The sequence below is a fragment of the Maniola jurtina genome, chromosome 28 (assembly GCF_905333055.1).
Source record: "Maniola jurtina chromosome 28, ilManJurt1.1, whole genome shotgun sequence".
Taxonomy (NCBI): Eukaryota; Metazoa; Arthropoda; class Insecta; order Lepidoptera; family Nymphalidae; genus Maniola; species Maniola jurtina.
The window spans coordinates 2539293-2563697 of NC_060056.1; the positions used below are offsets into that span (position 1 = coordinate 2539293).

A 24405-nucleotide genomic window follows, 5' to 3' on the forward strand; every position below is an offset into this window, starting at 1 on the left:
CGCAGTTTTTGGGAATCTAAAATACAAAAAAAAAAGCTCTCAAAAACCAACTTCCAAAGCCACTACAAATCGGTCTAGAAATCTTGAAAAAATTGGTCTACACTCTACATACAACATATCTACATTAAAAAACCGGCCAAGTGCGAGTCAGACTCGCGCATTGAGGGTTCCGTACGCGGGTATTTTTTTCAACATTTTACACGATAAATCAAAAACTATTAAGTATGCATAAAATAAATAAAAATCTATTTTAGAATTTACAAGTAAATCCCTTTCATATGAAACCCCACTTGGTATAGTTATCTTACTTTGTAAATTGAAACACATTTTAATTTTTTTTATTGATATAACCACAAATTCGCGGTTTTTAGATTTATTCCTGTACTTATTTTATTTTATTGTAACAAAGAGATTTTATAAGGGTTTCGTTTTTCCTTTTGAGGTAAGGAACCTTAAAAAGGGCAAAATTTTGAACCACCTCTTTTTTGGGAGTCGTAGTCGGTTAAAAATATAGGTTCTACTCTAACACACATTTCTTTACATAGGTATTGATAGTATTTTTAATGTCTTTTTAGTGTCAATCAAGTATGTTAATTTATTCTTTCTTAATTTCTTTAGGTCTAATCGACTAGCACAAATCTAAATCTTCTTTGAGCACATCCCTAGTTCGCGCGTCGCGACGGCTTTCTGCGGGCGTTCTGCCAGAATATCGAGAGCGGACGCTCTTACACATTACGCAGTGTGAGCGGTACATTTCATTTTGGACAACGGCACACTCCATATATTACCGAACACAACAGGCAATGGTAGTTGAAATTACAACAAAGCCGCGAACTGTTTTTTTTTTTCAGGTCTTCTTATCGGGACTGATTATGTTTAATGGTAATTATAACAAAAAAACCGGCCAAGTGCGAGTCAGACGATAAATCAAAAACTAATATACATTAAAATAAATAAAAATCTGCTTTAGAATGTACAAGTAGCCCTTTCATATTAATATGATACCCCACTTGGTATAGTCATCTTACTTTGAAAATTGAAACAAATTTTAATTTTTTTTAAGGCCGCGCTCTCACAAAAATCAAAAATTTTATGATTTCAAGCGCTACCATTATAGGAAAAACTTTGACATTATTGAATGCATGTTTAAAATAAACCAATTTTTCGTATTGATATTTAATGTATCATATTTAAAAAGACTATTAATAGTTTATTGCGTGGCTGCTTATTGCAATTTGGAGTGATGTTTTTTTTTTATGTTAGATCAAATAAATGGATTGTTACCAAAACCACATAAATAGATTCGCTCAAAAACATTGGTAGATAGATAGATAGAACGAACACTTTATTGCACACAAAAACACATGTAAAGGAACACAACACAGAAAGAAGAAAACAGAAAAAACAATTGTGTGCAAAGGCGGCCTTATTGCTTGGACCAATCTCTACCAGGCAACCTTTGCTGAAAGGAGAAGCTAGTGTTGGAACATAGTTTATTTTTACATAGGTTTTTGAATGAAATTATGCTTTATTCAATACAAAAAATCGTGTTAAATTACGCATATAATTTGCAAAGATTTTCAACAGTTCTTTTTTTTACTCATTGATGTGATTAAAAATCTATATTTCAGTACATTATGTGTCAATGGGACTATATTTCTGATATTTGAATATTTTTTTCCAGTAAATCAGATGATTTGTAAGGACAGATTTAGGGCTTCAAAGTTGAGTCTGTTACTGTTTTCATTAAAACTAGGCGCGGGAGATTAATCACTTCAAAATAAATAGTTTTTGCAACAACAGACAGACAGCAGACAACAAAGTGATCCTATAAGGGTTCCGTTTTTCCTTTTGAGGTACGGAACCCTAAAAGCGGAGTAATTACTAAAATATTACTACTTACAAATGAAATGTAATGCCTTGCTTAGTAAAATTGCACTTCCCCGTTGAATTCCCGCAGCGGGAAATGCTGCAATACACCATTTTTGACGTGGCAACGTCTTATAATTCGATAGAGCAGGCTGCACGCACGAAAAAACATGACTCATGCGGCGTTACCTCGCTCTGAGGCGTTCCATGTAAGGCTTGAAGTGCAAGCGAGAGCGCGGAACGAGCGACAAAGAAGCACAATCGGCCTTTGTTGTCACGTTCAACTATCGTCAGTAAACCGACTTTACAGACAACCAATTTTTCTTCACTCGCGCACAACTTACCGCAGTAAAATGTTTCGATCAACTGAATGTAACCATCGATGTACTTATTTGGATAGGCCCTTCGAAGATAAAAAACGCGCTCAAAAAGTCAATAGAATTTGCAAAAGTCTCTTGACTTTGTCAATGACGATGACGTAAGATTCAAGCGTATTTTTGCGGACGGAATTGTATGGGAAAGGCTAATCCATATACATCGATGAATTTAACATTGCGCGCTGGCTACGGCGCTTGCGACGTCCGCGACCGGAGCACGGGCCAAGGTCACGCGTACTGAACATTTTTAGTGTCCAAATTCTGTGCAAAAAACCGAAAAGAAAACAAACCGGCCAAGTGCGAGTCAGACTCGCGCACCGAGGGTTCCGTACTCGGGTAATTTTTTCGACCTTTTGCACGATAAATCAAAAACTTTTATGTTATAGTTCCGTATTTTGGTATTTTCTCCGACTATTAAGTATGCATAAAAATGAATAAAAATCTGCTTTAGAGTACACAGGTAAAGTTCTTTCATATGATACCCCACTTGGCATAGTTATCTTACTTTGAAAATTGAAACTCATTTTAATATTTTTTTCTGTAATGTAACCACAAAATCACCGTTTTCGGATTTATCCCTTTACTTGTGCTATAAGACCTACCTACCTGCCTAATTTCATAACTCTAGGTCAACGGGAAGTAGCCTATAGGTTTTCTTGACAGACACGACGGACTGACAGACAGATAGATAAACAGACAACAAAGTGATCCCATAAGGGTTCCGTTCAAAGTCAAAGTCAAAATCATTTATTCAAAGTAGGTACAATTGTACTCTTTTTGATTGTCGAAATTGTTAAATTTGTACGATATAGTGGTGATAATTAATTACGTAACTTAGAACTAAAGCTACGAGGAGTTCTTCCCTTTCAATTACGGAACCCTAAAAAGTTCCTTATTAAACGCAATAATTTACTGTTAAGCATAAACAAGGTACGTATTGGACTTTGTCTGTGTCGATGTTAGCTGGCGGGCGTGCTCTGCCTTTTTTTTGTTAAAACTGACTGGAAAGCGCTCTAAGGGGGTGCCGTGCGTATGTCGGCGAGCGCTGGCACAGACGGGGTCCCTACTTGTATAGTTTAACTAACTTGTTACAATTAATAACTACAAACTTGACATTGGCTAATCAGTGTAAAGCCAGACGAGAGGGAGAAAAAAAAGGTACGTATTTAATAAAGTTTACCTGCGAAAATGGGCACGCCTCTTTATAAAGCCAATGCCTTCCTGTTTCAGTGATGTAAAAATCTTCATTTTTAAAATGATTACTACACATAACAGTATATTTGTTGGGCGTCCAAGTATCATCCTTTCTATCTTGTCGAACCAAAGCAATCCATTTCCTTTTTCTTTTTTCATTCCGTGGAAACCTATAGGTAAACAGTATTAGCAGCATTGGAAACGAGGTCAACAAAATTTGCAATTTTTTTACTTAATTACTAGCCGATGCCCGCGACTTCGCCCGCGTGGATTTAGATTTTTCAAAATCCCGTGGGAACTCTTTGATTTTCCAGGATAAAAAGTAGCCTATGTGCTAATCCAGGACATTATCTATCTCCATTCCAAATTTCAGTCAAATCCGTCTAGTAATTTTTGCGTGAAGGAGTAACACACACACACACACACGCACGCACGCACGCACAAACTTTCACCTTTATAATATTTTTCAAATTTTTTCAAAATCTACATCCGCATTGATGATTGCGGATGCAGATGCGGATATCCAAATCAATGCGGAAGGTTTACAATTGTGGATGCGTATGCGAAAATCCGCAACATCCCTAACCTACAGGTAGGTACTAGCAAGGCCGTAGCCAGGAATTGGTTTCGGGGGGGTTTTATCCGGAGAAAAAAAACTTCTTGAATTGATCACGGCACGCCTCCCGCGGTATGCTTTGACGCGAGCGTCAATTCTCTATTAATAAAAAGAACAAGGATGGAATGGAGCTGTTTTGTGCAATATTTCTTCAATTTTTTTTGCGTTTAAAATATTATTAGTGCAGATATGATCATCATATATTTGTAAAATAAAAATAAAAATTTGTGAAATAGTTAAATATATACAAACATACATAGTTAAATACTTACAAACATACAATCATAGTTAAATATATTCATGATCATAAATAGTATGTCATACGCGGATAAAAAGTTTTACTTCAAAAAAAATAACACGACTCCATTCTTTTGTATTCCAATTGTATGATATTTTTGAGGCACGTATTTAATCATAGCAAAATTAAGAATATACCCAGCTTATGCGTTAAATTAAATGAGAAAACGATATACTTACGAGTGAAATGATATTCCATCTTTTTTTTGATGGATTTCCGTACGGTTTTTGCAAGATTTGAACGCACATGACGGCATTTTTCACAGTCAAAAACACGTGCGACACGACAAAGAGCGTGCGGCCGACTGATGACAATGTTCATAGACTTTTGCCAATTCTATGAAATTTGTGACCGCATTTTTTTTTTCTTTGATGGACCCATCTCTACATATCTATGCGTGCGACGTAGTCAAGTCAAAATCATTTATTCAAAGTAGGTACAATTGTACACCTTTTGATGGTCGAAATTGTTAAACTTGTACCGTATAGTGGTGATAATTAATTACGTTACTTAAAACTAAAGCCAAAGGGTTCCAAACGCGCCCAAGTCTGAGAAGAGCCCACAACAAACTCAGCCGGGTATTCTTTTTTTTTACTATCACCATACTGATATACATGCATGACTCCATTCTTTCTGTAATGAAATTGTACCTATGTAGTAATTAATATGTAAGTAGTAACTACGTATATTTCATAGCAAAATAAAAAAAATCCCAGCTTATGTGTTAAATTAAATGAGAAAACGATATAGGTAAGTACTTAAACATGTGAAATGTTATTCCATCTTTTTTTTGATGAATTTCCGAACGTTTTTTGCAAGATTTCACTGCGCACGACGGCATTTTTAACAATCACAAACACGTGCGATACGTTGAAGCGCGTACCGCCGACTGATGACAAAGGTAATAGAATTTTGCAAATTCTATTGACTTTTGAGCGCGTTCTTAGGGTTTCGTATCTCAAAAGGAGAAACGGAACCCTAATAGGATCACTTTGTCGTCTGTCTGTCTGTCCGTCTGCCAAGAATACCTATAGGGTACTTCCCGTTGACCTAGAATTATAAAATTTGGTAGGTAGGTAGGTCCTATAGCACAAGTAAAGGAAAATTTGTAGGTACTTATTTTCAAAGCTTAGATTAAGTATTGGTGGAATCCTTAATCTAATTTTCAAAGTAAGATATAACTATACCAAGTGGAATATCATATGAAAGGGCTTTACCTGTACATTCTAAAACAGATTTTTATTTATTTTTATGCATACTTAATAATTTTTGAATTATCGTGCAAAATGTTGGAAAAAATACCCGAGTACGGAACCCTCGGTGCGCGAGTCTGACTCGCACTTGGCCGGTTTTTATTAATATACTATCGCCACCATAGACATACAATTTTCGCTTCGCTCAAAGACTGACAAAGCGTTGGAGCGAGAGGTAGTCAGATAAGACCCACTGCCGCGAGCGAAAGCGAGATAGCGAAACAAGATGCCAATAAGTCATTGTTTACGTGAGTAACGGGCCGTAAGAGTTCAGCCTGTTCCAAGTCGAGGTGATTTTTTGCATTTACTAAATAATTTTACGATTAAAACGTAAAATCTATGTCTTGCCACCATGGTGTCTTGTTCAGTGAGCGAATGTGACGTTACAAGACGTTATAATCCGCGTAAATACACGTTTCACAGGTAATTACTGATTATTTATACTAATTGTTTATTAATCATTATTTCATCATTTGTTGTTTGAAAATTAGGCAAAATAGCTATTGGAAGCTTAGATGATAGGTTTCCCTTAAGACTTATCATCAAATTACATTGCTAAATGAAGAATTTTTGGATATTTTGTGTAAAATTTAAAAACGCTTGTTTACGATAGGGATTGACAAAGTAATGACGTCACAAGTATCGATAGTCGATAATCGTGTCTACCGGCACGTTTGATGTGATAGGTTTCATGTGATGTATGTAAAATACAATATAAAACACTAGGTACTTTCCAATAAAAGAAAAGAACGAAATAATTAATAAATATTTTCACTAATTTTTATTTTATTTAGCGTGACTTAGATTTCATATACAGGGTTAAGGGTGACCCGTACATTACTGTATTTAAGTGCTTATCGGGGAGGTCATTAGCTATGAATTGAGCGCCATATATACTATTTATTTTTATTAACTTGTCACTTAGACATTATATCAGAGTGTTATTGTAATTAATCAAATTAAATTTACTTGCAGCCTTTAAAAAAATAAAGGTGGAAAACCAACAAATTCCGGTAATTTATATGAAAATCCCAAAAATTGCTCTATTTCTCAAAAAAAGATTTTTTTAAAACGTCTTTTAATAGTTTTCTATCGAAATATCAATAAAAAAATGTTATAAGGGGTTAAAATAACTATAAGTATCTCAGAATTCATTAATAAATTATTTATATAAAATATTAAAGTCATTTCATTAATAAATAATAATCTGTTACCTAGCTTTAGCTTTGTTACTATTTGTGTATTTGAAATGTATTTGATTTTTTAAGATTATAAGATGCTTTTTACTTCACTTCGTTAAACTAACTCATTAGTGTCCTATGATTTCGCCAGTAAGACTATCGATAATACAAATGCTAAAGTCAGGACAACTCTATTTCACGCACACATTTACGTTTCATTTTTTGTAACACCGACCGTTAATCTGTCACTGTTAGTCTTGTAAGTCTTTGATCGCCACGACAACTTTGCACTAAGCGGCAACGTCGCAAACGGCGCGACGCGACGGGCCCACCCGCGAACGACGCCTTATACCTGGCGTAGCGTCAACGATACGACACATCGTAATCACCGCAAAACTTTTACGGAAATACTTACCTTCTTCTTTAGAAAATAAGAGCTATATTACAATTGATTGTGTTGTACATAATCTCTTAAACTAAAATGACAGCATGACAGCCGATTTTTTTGACAGGACAGAGCCGGTTCACGGTTGGCAGTTCGATCGCGAAAGAGCAGCTGATCGCATGGAGAGCATTGAATTCAAATTCAAATTCAAATTCAAAATATTTTTATTCAATTAGACTTTTACAAGTTCTTTTGAATCGTCAAAAGCATCTACCACTGGTTCGGAATGCCTTTCCTACCGAGCTATAACCTAATTATTATAAAGGCGAAAGTTTGTGTGTGTGTATGTTTGTTACTCCTTCACGCAAAAACTACTGAACGGATTTGGAATAGAGTTAGAAAATATCCTGGATTAGCACATAGGCTACTTTTTATCCCGAAAAATCAAAGAGTTCCCACGGGATTTCAAAAAACCTAAATCCACGCGGGCGAAGTCGCGGGCATCGGCTAGTATTCTATGATCGATGATTGGGAGCATCGGCCATCCTCGTTCCTCGACCATCTTCTTGTCATCTTATATCATACCATTGAACTATATTACTAGCGTATAGAACAGACACCCCGAACCAAAAGTTTGCTTCATTTTGGTAAGAATTTGAACTAAAGTTCGCTGCAGCGCTAAAACAATAGTTATGTCTATTAGAGTCCGTTTTAGGGTCGATAAAATTAAATTAAATAAATATTATACTTTGAGAAAAAAACATATTTTTATTAGAAGACATGTTAGAGTAACATTCCAAATTTAATATGTTTTTTTCTCAAAGTATAATATTTATTTAATTGAATTTTATCGACCCTAAAACGGACTCTAATATGGTAGCAGATCGTGGTTTAAGTTGAATATACAAGCAATTAAAAGACAAACTCCTAAATAATTGAACACTGTATCTAATGATAATATCCTACAACTATATCACGAACGATTTTGTCACCAGAATAAAAGACATGTTAAACTTTTGTTAGAAAAGGAACTTGGTATCAAAGTAAAACTCGATTCTGAATTATGCACAGGATGTGTCTATGGCAAAACACACAGATGTAAATTTGGAACGAGAGAAAGAGCTAAAGTACCAGGAGAGATTATACATACTGATACCAAGAACCACGCTCTGCTACCATATTAGAGTCCGTTTTAGGGTCGATAAAATTCAATTAAATAAATATTACTCTAACATGTCTTCTAATAAAAATATGTTTTTTTCTCAAAGTATAATATTTATTTAATTGAATTTTATCGACCCTAAAACGGACTCTAATAATGTCATCTAACCAAACTAATAAAACATGCAGCGCTTAATAGCGTACAGAGTACAGTTTTCTCGCGACCAAAACGGCTTAAGCGCCGGGTATTTCATGGCGCTTCCGCGTTTCGTTCAACGATGTGTAACAACAAGTCGCTGCCATAGATTTTACAAAGCAGTGACACAACTTTTGTACCTACTACTATCTAATACACAGAACATAAAAAACAGTGTTTTTTATGTTCTGTGATCTAATATACTAGTCTGCCTTTTCATTAATTAAATAAACGAGGTGAAATAAAAATTCGTTGCAATTTAATATGTATACACTTTATTTGTTATACAAATCTATACTTATAATAAAACTGTAACGGGTCGAATTCTGTACATTGAAGATATTTGAAAAATTTTTTTTGGAGGGCACTCTATAATCGATACTGAAGCCAAAACTGTAATTTTTTCATTTTTGTCTGTCTGTCTGTATCACGGCCGCGCTTCACGCGGAAACTACTGAATGGATTCAAATGAAACTTGGCACCATTAGAGCTTATACTCCGAGGTAGGACAAAGGATACTTTTTATCCCGAAATTCAGCATAGTTCCCTTGGGAAAGGGGATGAAAGTGTTTATCGATTTTACTCTATTTCTCGGTCAAATCTGAACCGATTTTGACAATTCTTTTTTTATTATAAAGGGCATACTATCAGGTTAGTTTCCTGTGAATTTCATAAAGATCTGATGAATAGTTTGGAGACAAAGAGCGGAACTCCTTAACGGGTACATGTAAATCGCTCTCGATCAGTGTAATAGCTTAGTAAAAAGTAGGTTTTATAAACAATATTTTTATCTCATAATATGTGTATATTATGAGATAAAAATACAAATTTTTTATTAGTACAAATACTTAAAGGGCTTATTAGAGAAGGTCTTGTTATTATACCTATATTTATGTAAAGTCTCACTATATAATATTGATAAATAGTAAAGTTATTAGCGTTTGTTTATATCCCAAAATGTCACTCAATATACGGACATATTGTACAGTCCATTCATAATAGTATTCATTAATCGTGATGTCGCGGTCACGTGGTATATTCTAGTAGTGTATGTACGTACATACTAACATTAACAAAGTAAGAAATATAAGATACCCACTAAACACAAAATTTAATAGAAACTATACAGAAACCACACTTACCGATACTACGAGTAGTATGGTGTTTTTATCGCATGGTACAGCAGTTTTCTTCAGATAAACTCGTCCTGTTTTTGTATAATGCTTATCCTCATCCTTAAAGTGCAACGAACATATATATGTATGAGGAGTCGGAAGCCATGTTTCTTCATTCCGATTATTTTGCACAAATTTTATCCAAGTTTCTCTTTTATCATGACCCGGCCGTAGAAACCTTCATAATTATTTAGGTTATTTAGGTAAAAGTCACAATTTACTTATTTTACATCTATTCTACACAATAATAAATAACACTTATACTATTGACAAACTGAACCACAAAATAGGTACAAATGTATGTTGCGTATCTGCGTCTTTTGTTTTCATTACTCTATGATTAGTATTGCAAAATGGCGGCGCCCGGAACCACGATTCTAGTGAGCATTGTTACATCGAAAAACTTTAAATCAAAGAGTTTTAAACGTTTAAATGTCTACTTACCGATGAAATGTTAAACCATCCCCTTTTTTTGATGTTCTGGAGTGTTTACGGCAGTCTTTAAGAACACAACCAGGCATTTTGATATTGTTATTTATGCGAGCCAAACCCGACTAGTCTCTACGGGTGTTGGATACTCACTGGATTAGTTGCGGTACAGTGTACCGCAAAGCGTGGCGCAAAATCGAGCAACGCGTTGACTTTTCTATACGTAGTAGTAATACCTCAATGGGCTACCACGCTACGGCGCTTGCGACGTTCGCGACCGGAGCACGGGCCAAGGTCACGCGTACTGAACATTTTTAGTGTCCAAATTCTGTGCAAAAAACCGAAAAGAAAACAAACCGGCCAAGTGCGAGTCAGACTCGCGCACCGAGGGTTCCGTACTCGGGTAATTTTTCCGACCTTTTGCACGATAAATCAAAAACTTTTATGTTATAGTTCCGTATTTTGGTATTTTCTCCGACTATTAAGTATGCATAAAAATAAATAAAAATCTGTTTTAGAGTACACAGGTAAAGTTCTTTTATATCATACCCTACTTGGCATAGTTATCATACTTTGAAAATTGAAACTCATTTTTAATTTTTTTCTGTGATGTAACCACAAATTCACGGTTTTCGGATTTATTCCTTTACTTGTGCTATAAGACCTACCTACCTGCCTAATTTCATAACTCTAGGTCAACGGGAAGTAGCCTATAGGTTTCCTTGACAGACACGACAGACTGACAGACAGACAGATAAACAGACAACAAAATGATCCCATAAGGGTTCCGTTCAAAGTCAAAGTCAAAATCATTTATTCAAAGTAGGTACAATTGTACTCTTTTTGATTGTCGAAATTGTTAAATTTGTACGATATAGTGGTGATAATTAATTACGTAACTTAAAACTAAAGCTACGAGGAGTTCTTCCTTTTCAATTACAGAACCCTAAAAAGTTCCTTATTAAACGCAATAATTTACTGTTAAGCATAAACAAGGTACGTATTGGACTTTGTCTGTGTTGGTGTTAGCTGGCGGGCGTGCTCTGCCTTTTTGGAGTGTTTTTTTTTGTTAAAACTGACTGGAAAGCGCTCTAAGGGGGTGCCGTGCGTATGTCGGCGAGCGCCGGCACAGACGGGGTCCATACTTGTATAGTTTCCCTAACTTGTTACAAATAACTACAAACTTGACATTGGCTAATCAGTGTAAAGCCAGACGAGAGAGAGAAAAAAAAGGTACGTATTTAATAAAGTTTACCTGCGAAAATGGGCACGCCTCTTTATGAAGCCAATGCTTTCCTTTTTCAGTGATGTAAAAATCTTCATTTTTAAAATGATTACTACACATAACAGTATATTTGTTGGGCGTCCAAGTATCATCCTTTCTATCTTGTCGAACCAAAGCAATCCATTTCCTTTTTCTTTTTTCATTCCGTGGAAACCTATAGGTAAACAGTATTAGCAGCATTGGAAACAAGGTCAACAAAATTTGCATTTTTTTTACTTAATTACTAGCCCGCGACTTCGCCCGCGTGGATTTAGGTTTTTCGAAATCCCGTGGGAACTCTTTGATTTTCCGGAATAAAAAGTAGCCTATGTGCTAATCCAGGATATTATCTATCTCCATTCCAAATTTCAGCCAAATCCGTCCAGTAGTTTTTGCGTGAAGGAGAAACAAACATACATACATACACACACACACACACACACACACACACATATACAAACTTTCGCCTTTATAATATTATAGTGTGATAGCAAAATTAAAGATATACCCAGCTTATGCGTTAAATTAAATGAGAAAACGATATACTTACGAGTGAAATGATATTCCATCTTTTTTTTGATGGATTTCCGTACGGTTTTTGCAAGATTTGAACGCACATGACGGCATTTTTCACAGTCAAAAACACGTGCGACACGACAAAGAGCGTGCGGCCGACTGATGACAATGTTCATAGACTTTTGCCAATTCTATGAAATTTGTGACCGCATTTTTTTTTCTTTGATGGACCCATCTCTACATATCTATGCGTACGACATAGTCAAGTCAAAATCATTTATTCAAAGTAGGTACAATTGTACACCTTTTGATGGTCGAAATTGTTAAACTTGTACCGTATAGTGGTGATAATTAATTACGTTACTTAAAACTAAAGCTACGAGGGTTCCAAACGCGCCCAAGTCTGAGAAGAGCCCACAACAAACTCAGCCGGGTATTCTTTTTTTTTATTATCACCATACTGATATACATGCATGAATCCATTCTTTCTGTAATGAAATTGTACCTATGTAGTAATTAATATGTAAGTAGTAACTACGTATATTTCATAGCAAAATAAAAAAAATCCCAGCTTATGTGTTAAATTAAATGAGAAAACGATATAGGTAAGTACTTAAACATGTGAAATGTTATTCCATCTTTTTTTTGATGAATTTCCGAACGTTTTTTGCATGTTTTGACTGCGCACGACGGCATTTTTAACAATCACAAACACGTGCGATACGTTGAAGCGCGTACGGCCGACTGATGACAAAGTCAATAGAATTTTGCAAATTCTATTGACTTTTGAGCGCGTTTTTAGGATTTCGTATCTCAAAAGGAGAAACGGAACCCTAATAGGATCACTTTGTCGTCTGTCTGTCTGTCCGTCTGTCAAAAAAACATATAGGGTACTTCCCGTTGACCTAGAATTATAAAATTTGGTAGGTAGGTAGGTCTTATAGCACAAGTAAAGGAAAATTAGTAGGTACTTATTTTCAAAGCTTAGATTAAGGATTGGTAGAATCCTTAATCTAAGTTTTAAAGTAAGATATTCTTAACTATACCAAGTGGGATCATATGAAAGGGCTTTACCTGTACATTCTAAAACAGATTTTTATTTATTTTTATGCATACTTAATAATTTTTGACTTATCGTGCAAAATGTCGGAAAAAATACCCGAGTACGGAACCCCCGGTGCGCGAGTCTGACTCGCACTTGGCCGGATTTTATTAATATACTATCGCCACGGCAACTTTGCACTAAGCGGCAACGTCGCAAACGGCGCGACGGGCCTACCCGCGAACGACGCCTTATACCTGGCGTAGCGTCAACGATACGACACATCGTAATCACCGCAAAACTTTTACGGAAATACTTACCTTCTTCTTTAGAAAATAAGAGCTATATTACAATTGATTGTGTTGTACATAATCTCTTAAACTAAAATAGAAACTATACAGAAACCACACTTACCGATACTAGTATGGTGTTTTTATCGCATGGTACAGCAGTTTTCTTCAGATAAACTCGTCCTGTTTTTGTATAATGCTTATCCTCATCCTTAAAGTGCAACGAACATATATATGTATGAGGAGTCGGAAGCCATGTTTCTTCATTCCGATTATTTTGCACAAATTTTATCCAAGTTTCTCTTTTATCATGACCCGGCCGTAGAAACCTTCATAATTATTTAGGTTATTTAGGTAAAAGTCACAATTTACTTATTTTACATCTATTCTACACAATAATAAATAACACTTATACTATTGACAAACTGAACCACAAAATAGGTACAAATGTATGTTGCGTATCTGCGTCTTTTGTTTTCATTACTCTATGATTAGTATTGCAAAATGGCGGCGCCCGGAACCACGATTCTAGTGAGCATTGTTACATCGAAAAACTTTAAATCAAAGAGTTTTAAACGTTTAAATGTCTACTTACCGATGAAATGTTAAACCATCACTTTTTTTTGATCTTCTGGAGTGTTTACGGCAGTCTTTAAGAACACAACCAGGCATTTTGATGTTGTTATTTATGCGAGCCAAACCCGACTAGTCTCTACGGGTGTTGGATACTCACTGGATTAGTTGCGGTACAGTGTACCGCAAAGCGTGGCGCAAAATTGAGCAACGCGTTGACTTCTCTATACGTAGTAGTAATACCTCAATGTATCATACATGGTTTTTTTTTCTCTCTCTCGTCTGGCTTTACAAAGATTAGCCAATGTCAAGTTTGTAGTTATTTGTAACAAGTTAGCTAAACTATACAAGTATGGACCCCGTCTGTGCCGGCGCTCACCGACACACGCACGGCACCCCCTTAGAGCGCTTTCCAGTCAGTTTTAACAAAAAAATAACTCCAAAAAGCCACAACACGCGCGCCAGGAAACGCCACCACAGACGAAGTCCCATACATGGTTTATTATAGTTAAACACGAAGTTGCCTAAAAAGGCCTATTATGTTTGAACCATAGACGTACAATTTTCGCTTGTTTGAACCGTAGCATCTGATATAGCCATACGGCATACTTACCATAGATTCTTGTTTTCGTATGGATCTCTAATTAAAAAAAAAATATATATAGCCTACTACACTAGCGGCACGCTATGATGGCCGGTTTGACACATTACAATAGTGATGTGGAATGTCAATTTATTCTCGAACAAAAAACAATTAAGTTTTGTTTTTGTACCTGATTAAATAGGTTTAATAAAACAAAAATGTATATGTTTATTTAATTTATTTGAACGAACTGAATATTTGAACGAAAATGAATATACATACTTTATATGCACACAAGAAACATATGAATACAAAAGATACCAAAAAAGGTGCCACAAAAGGCCATAATTAATCAGATTCGTCCATACTACTATTTTCACTGTCGTCACTGCTATCATCACATACATTTTATATGTTCGTTTTCTATAATATTATCTATTTTCACATCTCTTTCATAATCTTCCCTTATTAATTTAACAGTTCTATTCACAACCTTTTCCCAGTCTCCTTTAGTCACATGTTCACAAGCTTCTTCTAATAATTTTAGCATTTTTTTTTGTGGTAAATGGGGGTTCTGTATTGTGTCTTGCAGCATATCCCTTAATTTGAGCCCACACCAACTCAATCGCATTATACTCACAATGGTAAGGCGGTAACCGTATAACTCTGTGCCCATGTTCTAATGCTATTTCGTCAATGACGTATCGGATCTTGGTTGGTTTGTTTTCTTTTAAAAGACGTACTAATTCCGCTTTTAACATATTCATGTTTGCATCTACGCCATTTTTACGAAGCCATGCGACGATATCAGCTTTCTTTTGGGATTGGGCAGGTGGCTTGTCAATTTGCATCGAGTGGTATGGGGCGTTGTCCATAATTATAATAGATGGTTCAGGGAGGCTACACAACATTGAGGTAAACCATTCAGTAAACTTTTCTCCATTCATGTCTTCATGATAGTCTCCAGTGGTTTTTGACGCAAAAGCCATGAGAGAACCTTCGACAAACCCGTTGATGGTTCCGGCGTGACAAATTATAAGTCGCGATCCTTTTCCTACAGGAACTTTGGAAGTAGATGCTGCTGTGTCATCGTTCCAAGAACGGCCTACAGTATGGTTAGCATTAAGCCATGTTTCATCCAAGAACACAACATTTTGCCAATTTTTGATTTCTTTCACTTGCCGTAAAAAAGTATACCTTGCCATCGCTATATCAAATCTTTCCATCAATATTTTGCGTTTGTTACATTTTTTGTATCGAAATCCAATGGTCTTCAAAATCTTCGTTAAAGAACTTTCCCCACCGAAGAATAATCCAGCTTCCTTCAGTGAATGCACCAACTTTTTTCTTGTTGGATACTCCTTCTGTAAATAGTAGCCGTAAACATGTCTTCGGATAGCATCGGCATCAAAGCTATCGATGCCTACGACTGGTTTTGCTCGTTTTCTCTTTTTTGGTGTGTGAAGTTTATTTTCTTCTGTGCCAGTCTCGCCATATTTTTTTTTAGTTATCCGTCTAACAGTTCGTTGTCCAATATTAAGCGCATCAGCTACGCGTTCAACCACTGACGTTATAGGTAAAATTGGCCCTCCATTTTGAGCTTCACGATCGAAATAGTTACGAAGGCGTATTACGAACTCACGTGTCTGACTATTTAGAACAGTTCTCTGCGTACGTTCGGTCATATCGACGAAATCCACAACAAAGGGCTTGAACAGAGTCCAAATTAACGAGCAAGGGTCAACAGTAATGCAGTATCAATATTTGAAATCCAAAGCCAGGTCAAAACTATATCACAATCGCATTGCACTGACAGTTTATACTTTTCGAAGCAACGTCAATTCGAAACTGCTTTGTTTTGCATTGAGCATTGACGCGAGTTTGCCGGAGGTAGTAGTTGTGCTAGCCAGCGATCCTATGTGACGATCGTATTAGATTCCATTTTTAAAAATTTATTGATATTTTTTTGCGATTTCAGAGGTTTGTCCACATAGTGAAAATTGTTCATATTCACAAGTACATTCACCCCTTAAATGGTGCAAACTGATTTTTCTACACTTGTATACATTTAAGAAATCAATTTAATAAATAAATTTTGAGTCCTAAACCTAAAACTACATTCGATAAAATTTATGAATCTCTGCACATCACTATCGTCAATAAAGTAATACAATTATTTCCTTCAAAGTCGTTATCAATTAATACGGAACTTCATGAGCGGACAAACGTCAAACCGGCCATCATAGCGTGCCGCTAGTTTAACGACCCGGCCCAGCTTCGCACGGGTTCAGTGCTGATACTAAATATACTATAGAGTTTCTTTATATGTACAACGTTCACAGCTTCCTTTCGACATGTTTTCTTTCGAGGTTAAAAATTAGTTAAGGTAGTTAAGGATAAAAAATAGCTATTGTGGGTTATCACTAAGAGGTAGACATATACCATCGCGGATTTTTTTGTAGACCTTTTTAAGGTCTACAATACTGTAGTACATTATTTTAATCTATCTCGAAGGGTTCAGCCAGCGTTTACAATGTAAGCGCAAAAAAATGTGTTTATTTACGACATCACATTAGAAACCTCTAAAATTATCAGTGTTTCTCTTCTATATTATGCATGTATTATACATATAAACCTTCCTCTTGAATCACTCTATATATTATTTAAAAAACCGCATCAAAATCCGTTGCGTAGTTTTAAAGATCTAAGCATATATAGGGACAGACAGACAGAGAAGCGACTGTTTTATACTATGTATAGTGATAATGTTACTCAGGGATAATGTAGCTTTCTATTGGTGAAAGAATTTTCAAAATCGGTTCAGTAAATTTTTAATTTATCCATTACAAACAAACAAATCGTTCCTCTTTATAATGTCATAAGTATACATGGATAATACTTACTTGGATAGATTTCCCCTGTGATGCAGAGGAATTTTCAATAGGAGTCGGTGTGTCTTTAATTTCTTCTTTAATTTGTATATAATCTAAAAAAAGTTATAAAGAAAAACAAATAGACTATACCATTTTAACAAAACAAGTGTAAATTTAAAAATTATAACACCCCCGACAAGTGAAGGTTACAGTAACTAGAAAAGAGCTGATAACTTTCAAACGGCTGAACCGATTTTCTTGGATTATAGCTAAGAACACTCTCGATCAAGCCACCTTTCAAACAAAAAAAACGAAATTAAAATCGGTTCATTAGTTTAGCGCTACAGTTCCACAGACAGATACACAGATACACACATACACACGTCAAACTTATAACACCCCTCTTTTTGGGTCGGGGGTTAGTTAAATATTAACATAATGGAATCATACGTGATCATACTGCCATGTCATTAATTCGTTTTCGGATTTTTCCTTCGCTTGTGCTATAAGACCTCTTGTCAAGACAATGGGAATCAAAATCTATAGGGTACTTGCCGTTGACCTAGAATCATGGAATTTGGCAGGTAGGTACTTAGGTTTTATTGCACAAGTGCAGGAAAAAATCCGAAAATCGTGAATTTCTTGTTACATCACAAAAAACTTGGCCAAGTGCAAGTCAGACTCGCGCACTAAGGGTTCCGTACTCGGGTATTTTTCCGACAATTTGCACGATAGATCAAAAACTATTATACTTATAAATAAATTAAAATCTGTTTTAGAATGTACAAGTAAAGCCCTTTCATATGATACCCCACTCGGTATTGTTATATTACTTTGAAAATTAAAACACATTTTAATTTTTTTTAATGATGTAGCCACAAATTCAAGGTTTTCAGATTTATTCCTGTATCTGGCTATAAGGCGCATGATTCTAGGTCAACGGGAAGGGGAAGAACCCTATAGGTTTATTGACAGACAGACAGACAGACAGGCAGACAGATAGACAGACAGACAACAAAGTGATCCTATAAGGGTTCCGTTTTTCCTTTTGAGGTACGGAACCTTTTGAGGTGCTACTTTTTTTTATATATTTCCATTGTACAGACACCACTTTTCTGCAATTTTATTATATGTATGTATAGAATATTTACGTGATTAATAATTATCACCACTATATTGTACAAAAAATTTTTTTCGACCATCAAAAGGAGTACAATTGTACCTACTTTGAATAAATGATTTTGATTTTGAATTTGACTTTTGAGCAGTTCTCCGTCTATCTGGTTGGCAGGTAAACCTCGAGGGCAAGCAACCCTCGTTCATACGAATCTTCTTTATGCCTTGTATTCTGTATTGCATGTAATTGGCCATGTCATTAGGTAGCTGGAAAAAGGTGTGAAAATCTCGTTCATCATCATCACCGACCCATTGTCGGCCCACTACTGAGAACGGGTCTCTTCTCAGAGTGAGAAGGGTTTAGGCCATAGTCTGCCACGCTGGCCCAATGCGGATTGGCAGACTTCACACACCTTTGAGAACATGGAGAACTCTCAGGCATGCAGGTTTCCTCACGATGTTTTCCTTCACCGTTAAAGCTTATATTTAATTGCTTAAAGCGCACATAACTGAAAAGTTAGAGGTGCGTGCCCGGGATCGAACACCCGACTTCCGATTAGAAGTCGGACGTTCTAACCACTAGGCCATCACAGCAAATGTGTTTTAATTTTCAAAGTAAGAAAAAAGTACCTTAGTAAGAAAAACAAGTTGGGTATCATATGAAAGGGCTTTACCTGTACATTCTAAAACAGATTTTTATTTATTTTTATGCATAATAGTTTTTGATTTATCGTGCAAAATGTCGGAAAAATTACCCGAGTACGGAACCCTCGAAGCGCGAGTTTGACTCGCACTTGGCCGGTTTTTTTCCATGGTCATTGCTATTGTTTCACAACTCCACTACTAACATATATAACTCAAAACCCCCGAAACAAAAACCTCTATAAGAAAACTAGAAAAGAGCTGATAACTTTCAAACGGCTGAACCGATTTTCTTTTCAATTATAGCTAAGAACATTCTCGATCAAGCCCACCTTTCAAACAAAAATAAATAAATTAAAATCGGTTCATTCGTTTAGGAGCTACGATGCCACAGACAGACAGATACATACACACGTCAAACTTATAACATCCCTCTTTCTCGGGATCGGAGTCGGGGGTTATAAAATTAAATTAAACATGACTTACATCAAAGTGATCTTCACATATAAAAATATTTGAACGCATTGAAATGCTCTCTGGATCTCTGCTAGCTAATTGTAACCACATTTTTCGTCTTTTGGGATCCCTCGGAAATGAAACAAACAGTTTGTTTGGACTGCTTATGGACGTATTTTTACACTGTCTCACTATGCACCATTTATACCCCATTTTTATCTCATAAAATTAGAGAAAACAGATGAAATTCACTTGAGCTGCGCCGTTTCGTTGTGGTTATGTTGACTTGCTTACTAGCGTGTGACGTCAGTTGTCAGTTGTCACACGGAATGTGGCCAGCGCCATTACAGAAACGTCGGTTTTGGCGCGGCCTTCAAAACTTAAACTTTATCATTTTAGGTTTTTCGAAATCCCGTGGGAACTCTATAGTTCCCACGGGATTTTTAAAAAACCTTCATCCACGCGAACGAAGTCGCGGGCATCAGCTAGTAGTCTGATAAAGTTATATGAAGTTTTCATAAATCAGTCCAAGACCAATCGGTATATGAGGTGAGTCGTACGGACGCCTCGCACGCTCTCGTGCTGTCATAGTTTTAGTGTTGCGCGAGTTCGTATCACCGCGTTTATCGATTTTTAACCGACTTCCAAAAAAGGAGGAGGTTCTCAATTCGTCGGAATCTTTTTTTTTTGTCGCTGTAGTGACTATTACACGTGTACCGTTCACATATTCTTTGTCACCCAGTATGTGAGGTCACTTCACTAGAAAATGCTGCTCTTCATATTGAAAACGCAGTACCTATTGCAAAATACCGGCTGTACTTTTCCTTAGCACAGCTAAAATTTTCATGCAAGTACTGCCAAAATCCCTAGCAAAAAACATACTTCTAATGAAAATTGTCCTGAAAATTATTTTTTGTCGTATGGAAAGCTCCTTGGTGAGAAAAAAGTGAAAAACTCAAAAGTGTCGATTACTGCAAATAGAGTTGCGAGGGCAGAATTGCCATCTCGACCTGTCGCGAACAATAGGTATGTTAGTACCTTTATAATAGGAACAGCTGGGAACAGCATATTCCGTAAGCTTCAGACGGCCTTTGTTCGCCGTGTGGTATTTATCTTCTTCGGGAAAATGTTGACTGCAAATGACGTTGGTTTTCGATGGCTGCCAATTTGGGCTGTTGCGTTGTTTACGTATAATCATAATCCAGCGCCGGAGTCTGTATGCATCTGATAGAAACCTACGGGCATCGATGTATATGGATTAGCCTTTCCCATACAATTCCGTCCGCAAAAATACGCTTGAATCTTACGTCATCGTCATTAACCGACTTCCAAAAAAGGAGGTTCTCAATTCGTCGGAATCTTTTTTTTTTTTTTTTTTTTTTTTTTTTTTTTTTTATGTATGTTCCCCGATTACTCAAAGACCCCTGGACCGATTTGGAATTTTTTTTTTTTGTATGAAAGAGTATACTGTGCAGTTGGTCCCATATAAATTTGGTGAAGATCTGATGAATATCTTCGGAGATGGAGAACAGAACTCCTCAATAATGACTGTAATAAAAAGTCTCTGTATATTTTAAATGTAAATAATAATAAATAAAAAAAATAAAAATAAAAATAGATAGGAGCAAATTGCTCGCGATCAGTGTAATAGCTTAGTAAACAGTAGGGTTTTAACTAGGCATAGCATATTATAGTACAGTGGGCCACTAAAAATTGTGAAATAAAAAATTTTCAAAAGAAAAATAAAACCGACTTCAAAAACCACAAACACTAAAAAGTAAAAAATAACTTTTATTTAGCTACACGTGTAATGTACCTAGGTATGAAGTCGGGCGAGCTTCACTCCTGAATTTTTGACAAAGTCAAGAGACTCTTGACTTTTTGAGCGCGTTTTTTATCTTCGAAGGGCCCATCCATATACATCGATGCCTACGGGGCAAAAAAAATCATAGGTTTTCCAATATCACTAGGTAAAAGTATAGTGCATACATTTTAAGAGCTCACTCGTCATATTTGGTCTATGCGTCAACCGTTTTGTCAAACTGTGTATGTTAAAACAATCATAATAATATGCCCCGAAAAAATTACCTTAATTTGGGGAAATTTTTTAAAAGATCGAGTTCTTGCAACACTCAAGACAATGTCTTGAGTCATATTGTTTTTTTAAAACAAATAATCACACTAATATTATAAAGGCGAAAGTTTGTATGTGTGTATGTGTGTGTGTGTGTGTGTGTGTGTGTGTGTGTGTGTGTGTGTGTGTGTGTGTGTGTATGTTTGTTACTCTTTCACGCAAAAAGTACTGGACGGATTTGGCTGAAATTCGGAATGGAGATATATAATATCCTGGATTAGCACATAGGCTACTTTTTATCCCGGAAAACCAAAGAGTTCCCACGGGATTTCGAAAAACCTAAATCCACGCGGACGAAGTCGCGGGCGTCAGCTAGTCAATAGATAATACTTACTTGTGATAAGTGACTCCGTGCATTTTATTTTGCTTTCCTGAGTAATTTTTACATCCTTTGAAGAGGCACTGAACCATATTTTTTAGGGTTCCGTATTTTAAAAGGAAAAACCAAACCCTTATAGGATCACTTTGTTGTCTGTCTGTCTGTCGTGTCTGTCAAGAAAACCTATAGGATTATTTTCTTGTTGACCCAGAGTCATGAAATTTGGCAGATAGGTCTTATAGTACAAGTAAAGGAATAAATCCGAAAACAGTGAATTTGTGATTAGGTACATCACAAAAAAAAATAACTAAAATGTGTTAACGAAAAATTTAATTCACCAAGTCACATATAGATGGCGCAGACCGTTATTAACTTGCAGATTTCTACATAAAGGTGTTAGGTATATCTTGCACGATGATACGGAACCCTTTGTGTGCGAGCCCGACTCGCACTTGGCCGGTTTATTTATTTATTTATTAACTGTTGGTTAGCCTACGAATGCTGAAAGGACACTGACGCGCTTCGTACAATATATTTGGTCCAAAACCCAAACCATACGTCACATACCAAACAAAACTGTACATACAATTAGTGATGCGCGGTAACATAAATATCGATATTTATTTATTTCATTAATACAATAAGTTTTATTAGTCCAACCATTTAAAAAAACTTTTTTTCTCTCTCTCGTTTGGCTTTGCAAAGATTAGCCAAAGTCAAGTTTGTAGTTATTTGTAACAAGTTAGTTAAACTATACAAGTATGGACCCCGTCTGTGCCGGCGCTCGCCGACACACGCACGGCACCCCCTTAGAGCGCTTTCCAGTCAGTTTTAACAAAAAAAAAAAAAACACTGCAAAAAGGCAGAGCACGCCCGCCAGCTAACAAAAACACAGACGAAGTCCTAATAATATTAGTTTACTTACTAACCATTTCTTTTAACATCCCGTGTCTTCTATACAAGTAGTACAAGATTAGGATTCTCTTCATTCTTTGGCTTAACATTTTCAACACTTTTAAAAGTAAATAGATAAGTACTTACCTAGTTACTTAATAATTAAAAAAGAATTAGAGACTAAACCAGAATTTATCTTTTGTTTTTAATTTTCAGCATGGGACCCCCAGAACAATTAATCTTTTTTTATTTATTTCCGCCTGCGTTATTTATACCAACGAGACGCGCGACCAGTTACGCGGCATGACGCGACTGAATATCATATACTTACTACTTAGGTACAATGTGATAGAGCGTCGATACCTAGTAAAAAATCCGACTTCAAAAACCACAAACACTAAATAGACTGCTAAAATCATAACCCTTCCTTTCGGCTTTGCCGTAGTCGGGTAAAAAAGTATGTCCAATTATGTCAAATGTCTATGACGTCACATCTGTGTATTTCATTGTAAGCTTCCTCACTAAGCGAGCGTTTTGACGTTTGATAAAAAGTCACTGATTTGACTAGTAGTCATCATCCCTATTGAAGTGATATAGGGTCTGGAAGTGACCTCCATAGCCAAACCAACAAGAACAAGTGTAAATTAAAAATTTATAACACCCCCGACAAGTGAAGGTTACAGTAACTAGAAAAGAGCGGGAAACTTTGAAACAGCTGAACTGATTTTCTTGGATTATAGCTAAGAACACTCTCGATCAAGCCACCTTTCTAACAAAAAAAGCTAAATTAAAATCGGTTCATTCGTTTAGGCGCTACGATGCTACAGACAGATACACACGTCAAACTTTTAACACCCCTCTTTTTGGGTCGGGGGTTAAGAAGAAAAAGAAAAGTTTTACTTTTAGTTCGTTTTTTTTGGCGGGAAAAGCTAAAACTAACCTGTTTTTTCTTCTGATTCTTGACTCTACCCGGAGTAGACTTGTAGAATTTTCCCGAAGCGTCTTTTCTTATTGAGTAGTACGCCGGGTCCGTTTGTGGTAATGGATGAGACTGCAAAAAAGATTTCCCTTTTTTTAAATATTCAGATACTAGCTAGCCCTTGATTGCAATCTCACCTGGTGGTTAGTGATGATGCAGTCTAAGTCAGCGGGCTAACTTGGAAGGGGTATGGCAGTTTTTATTAAACCCATACCCCTTTGGTTTACGGCATACGAACGCTAAATCGCATCGCACGGCTTTGCCGGTAGGGTGGTAACTAGCCACAGCCGAAGCCTCCCACCAGACCAGACCAGTGATTCAGAAATTATAAAATTCCATACCCTGCCGGGAATCGAACCCGGAACCTCCCACTAATAAGACCACGTGCACTTACCACTGCGCCAGGGAAGTCATTCATAACCTTTACTTTAAAGGATAACCGTCCCTTACTCTAGAGAGTAAGTACAAAACTAAAGTGAGTTATTAAATGCGGTCAAGTGCGAGTCGGACTCGAACACGAAGGGTTCCGTACCATCGTGCAAAGAATAACACTTTTAGGTCGGTATTATGCAACCGTTTTATAAACTACT

General features: G+C 36.3%; 1 protein-coding gene and 1 long non-coding RNA gene across 2 annotated transcripts in view; one reads left to right on the plus strand and one right to left on the minus strand.

The window, feature by feature from the left end:
- The window catches only part of LOC123879301, a 95102-nt gene that overhangs the window by 67972 nt on the left and 2725 nt on the right, over window positions 1-24405 (minus strand). Inside the window, exons 2-4 of the mRNA XM_045926945.1 lie at window positions 23777-23887; window positions 18502-18658; window positions 17306-17388 (exon numbers count right to left, since the gene is read on the minus strand). Of these exons, the coding sequence (XP_045782901.1) occupies window positions 17306-17388; window positions 18502-18658; window positions 23777-23887 (351 nt within the window). The remainder of the gene's footprint in view (window positions 1-17305; window positions 17389-18501; window positions 18659-23776; window positions 23888-24405) is intronic.
- On the plus strand, window positions 16677-17063 carry LOC123879627. Its single transcript, XR_006799048.1, has 2 exons — window positions 16677-16717; window positions 16865-17063. It is a non-coding gene; the product is annotated as an uncharacterized LOC123879627 (long non-coding RNA).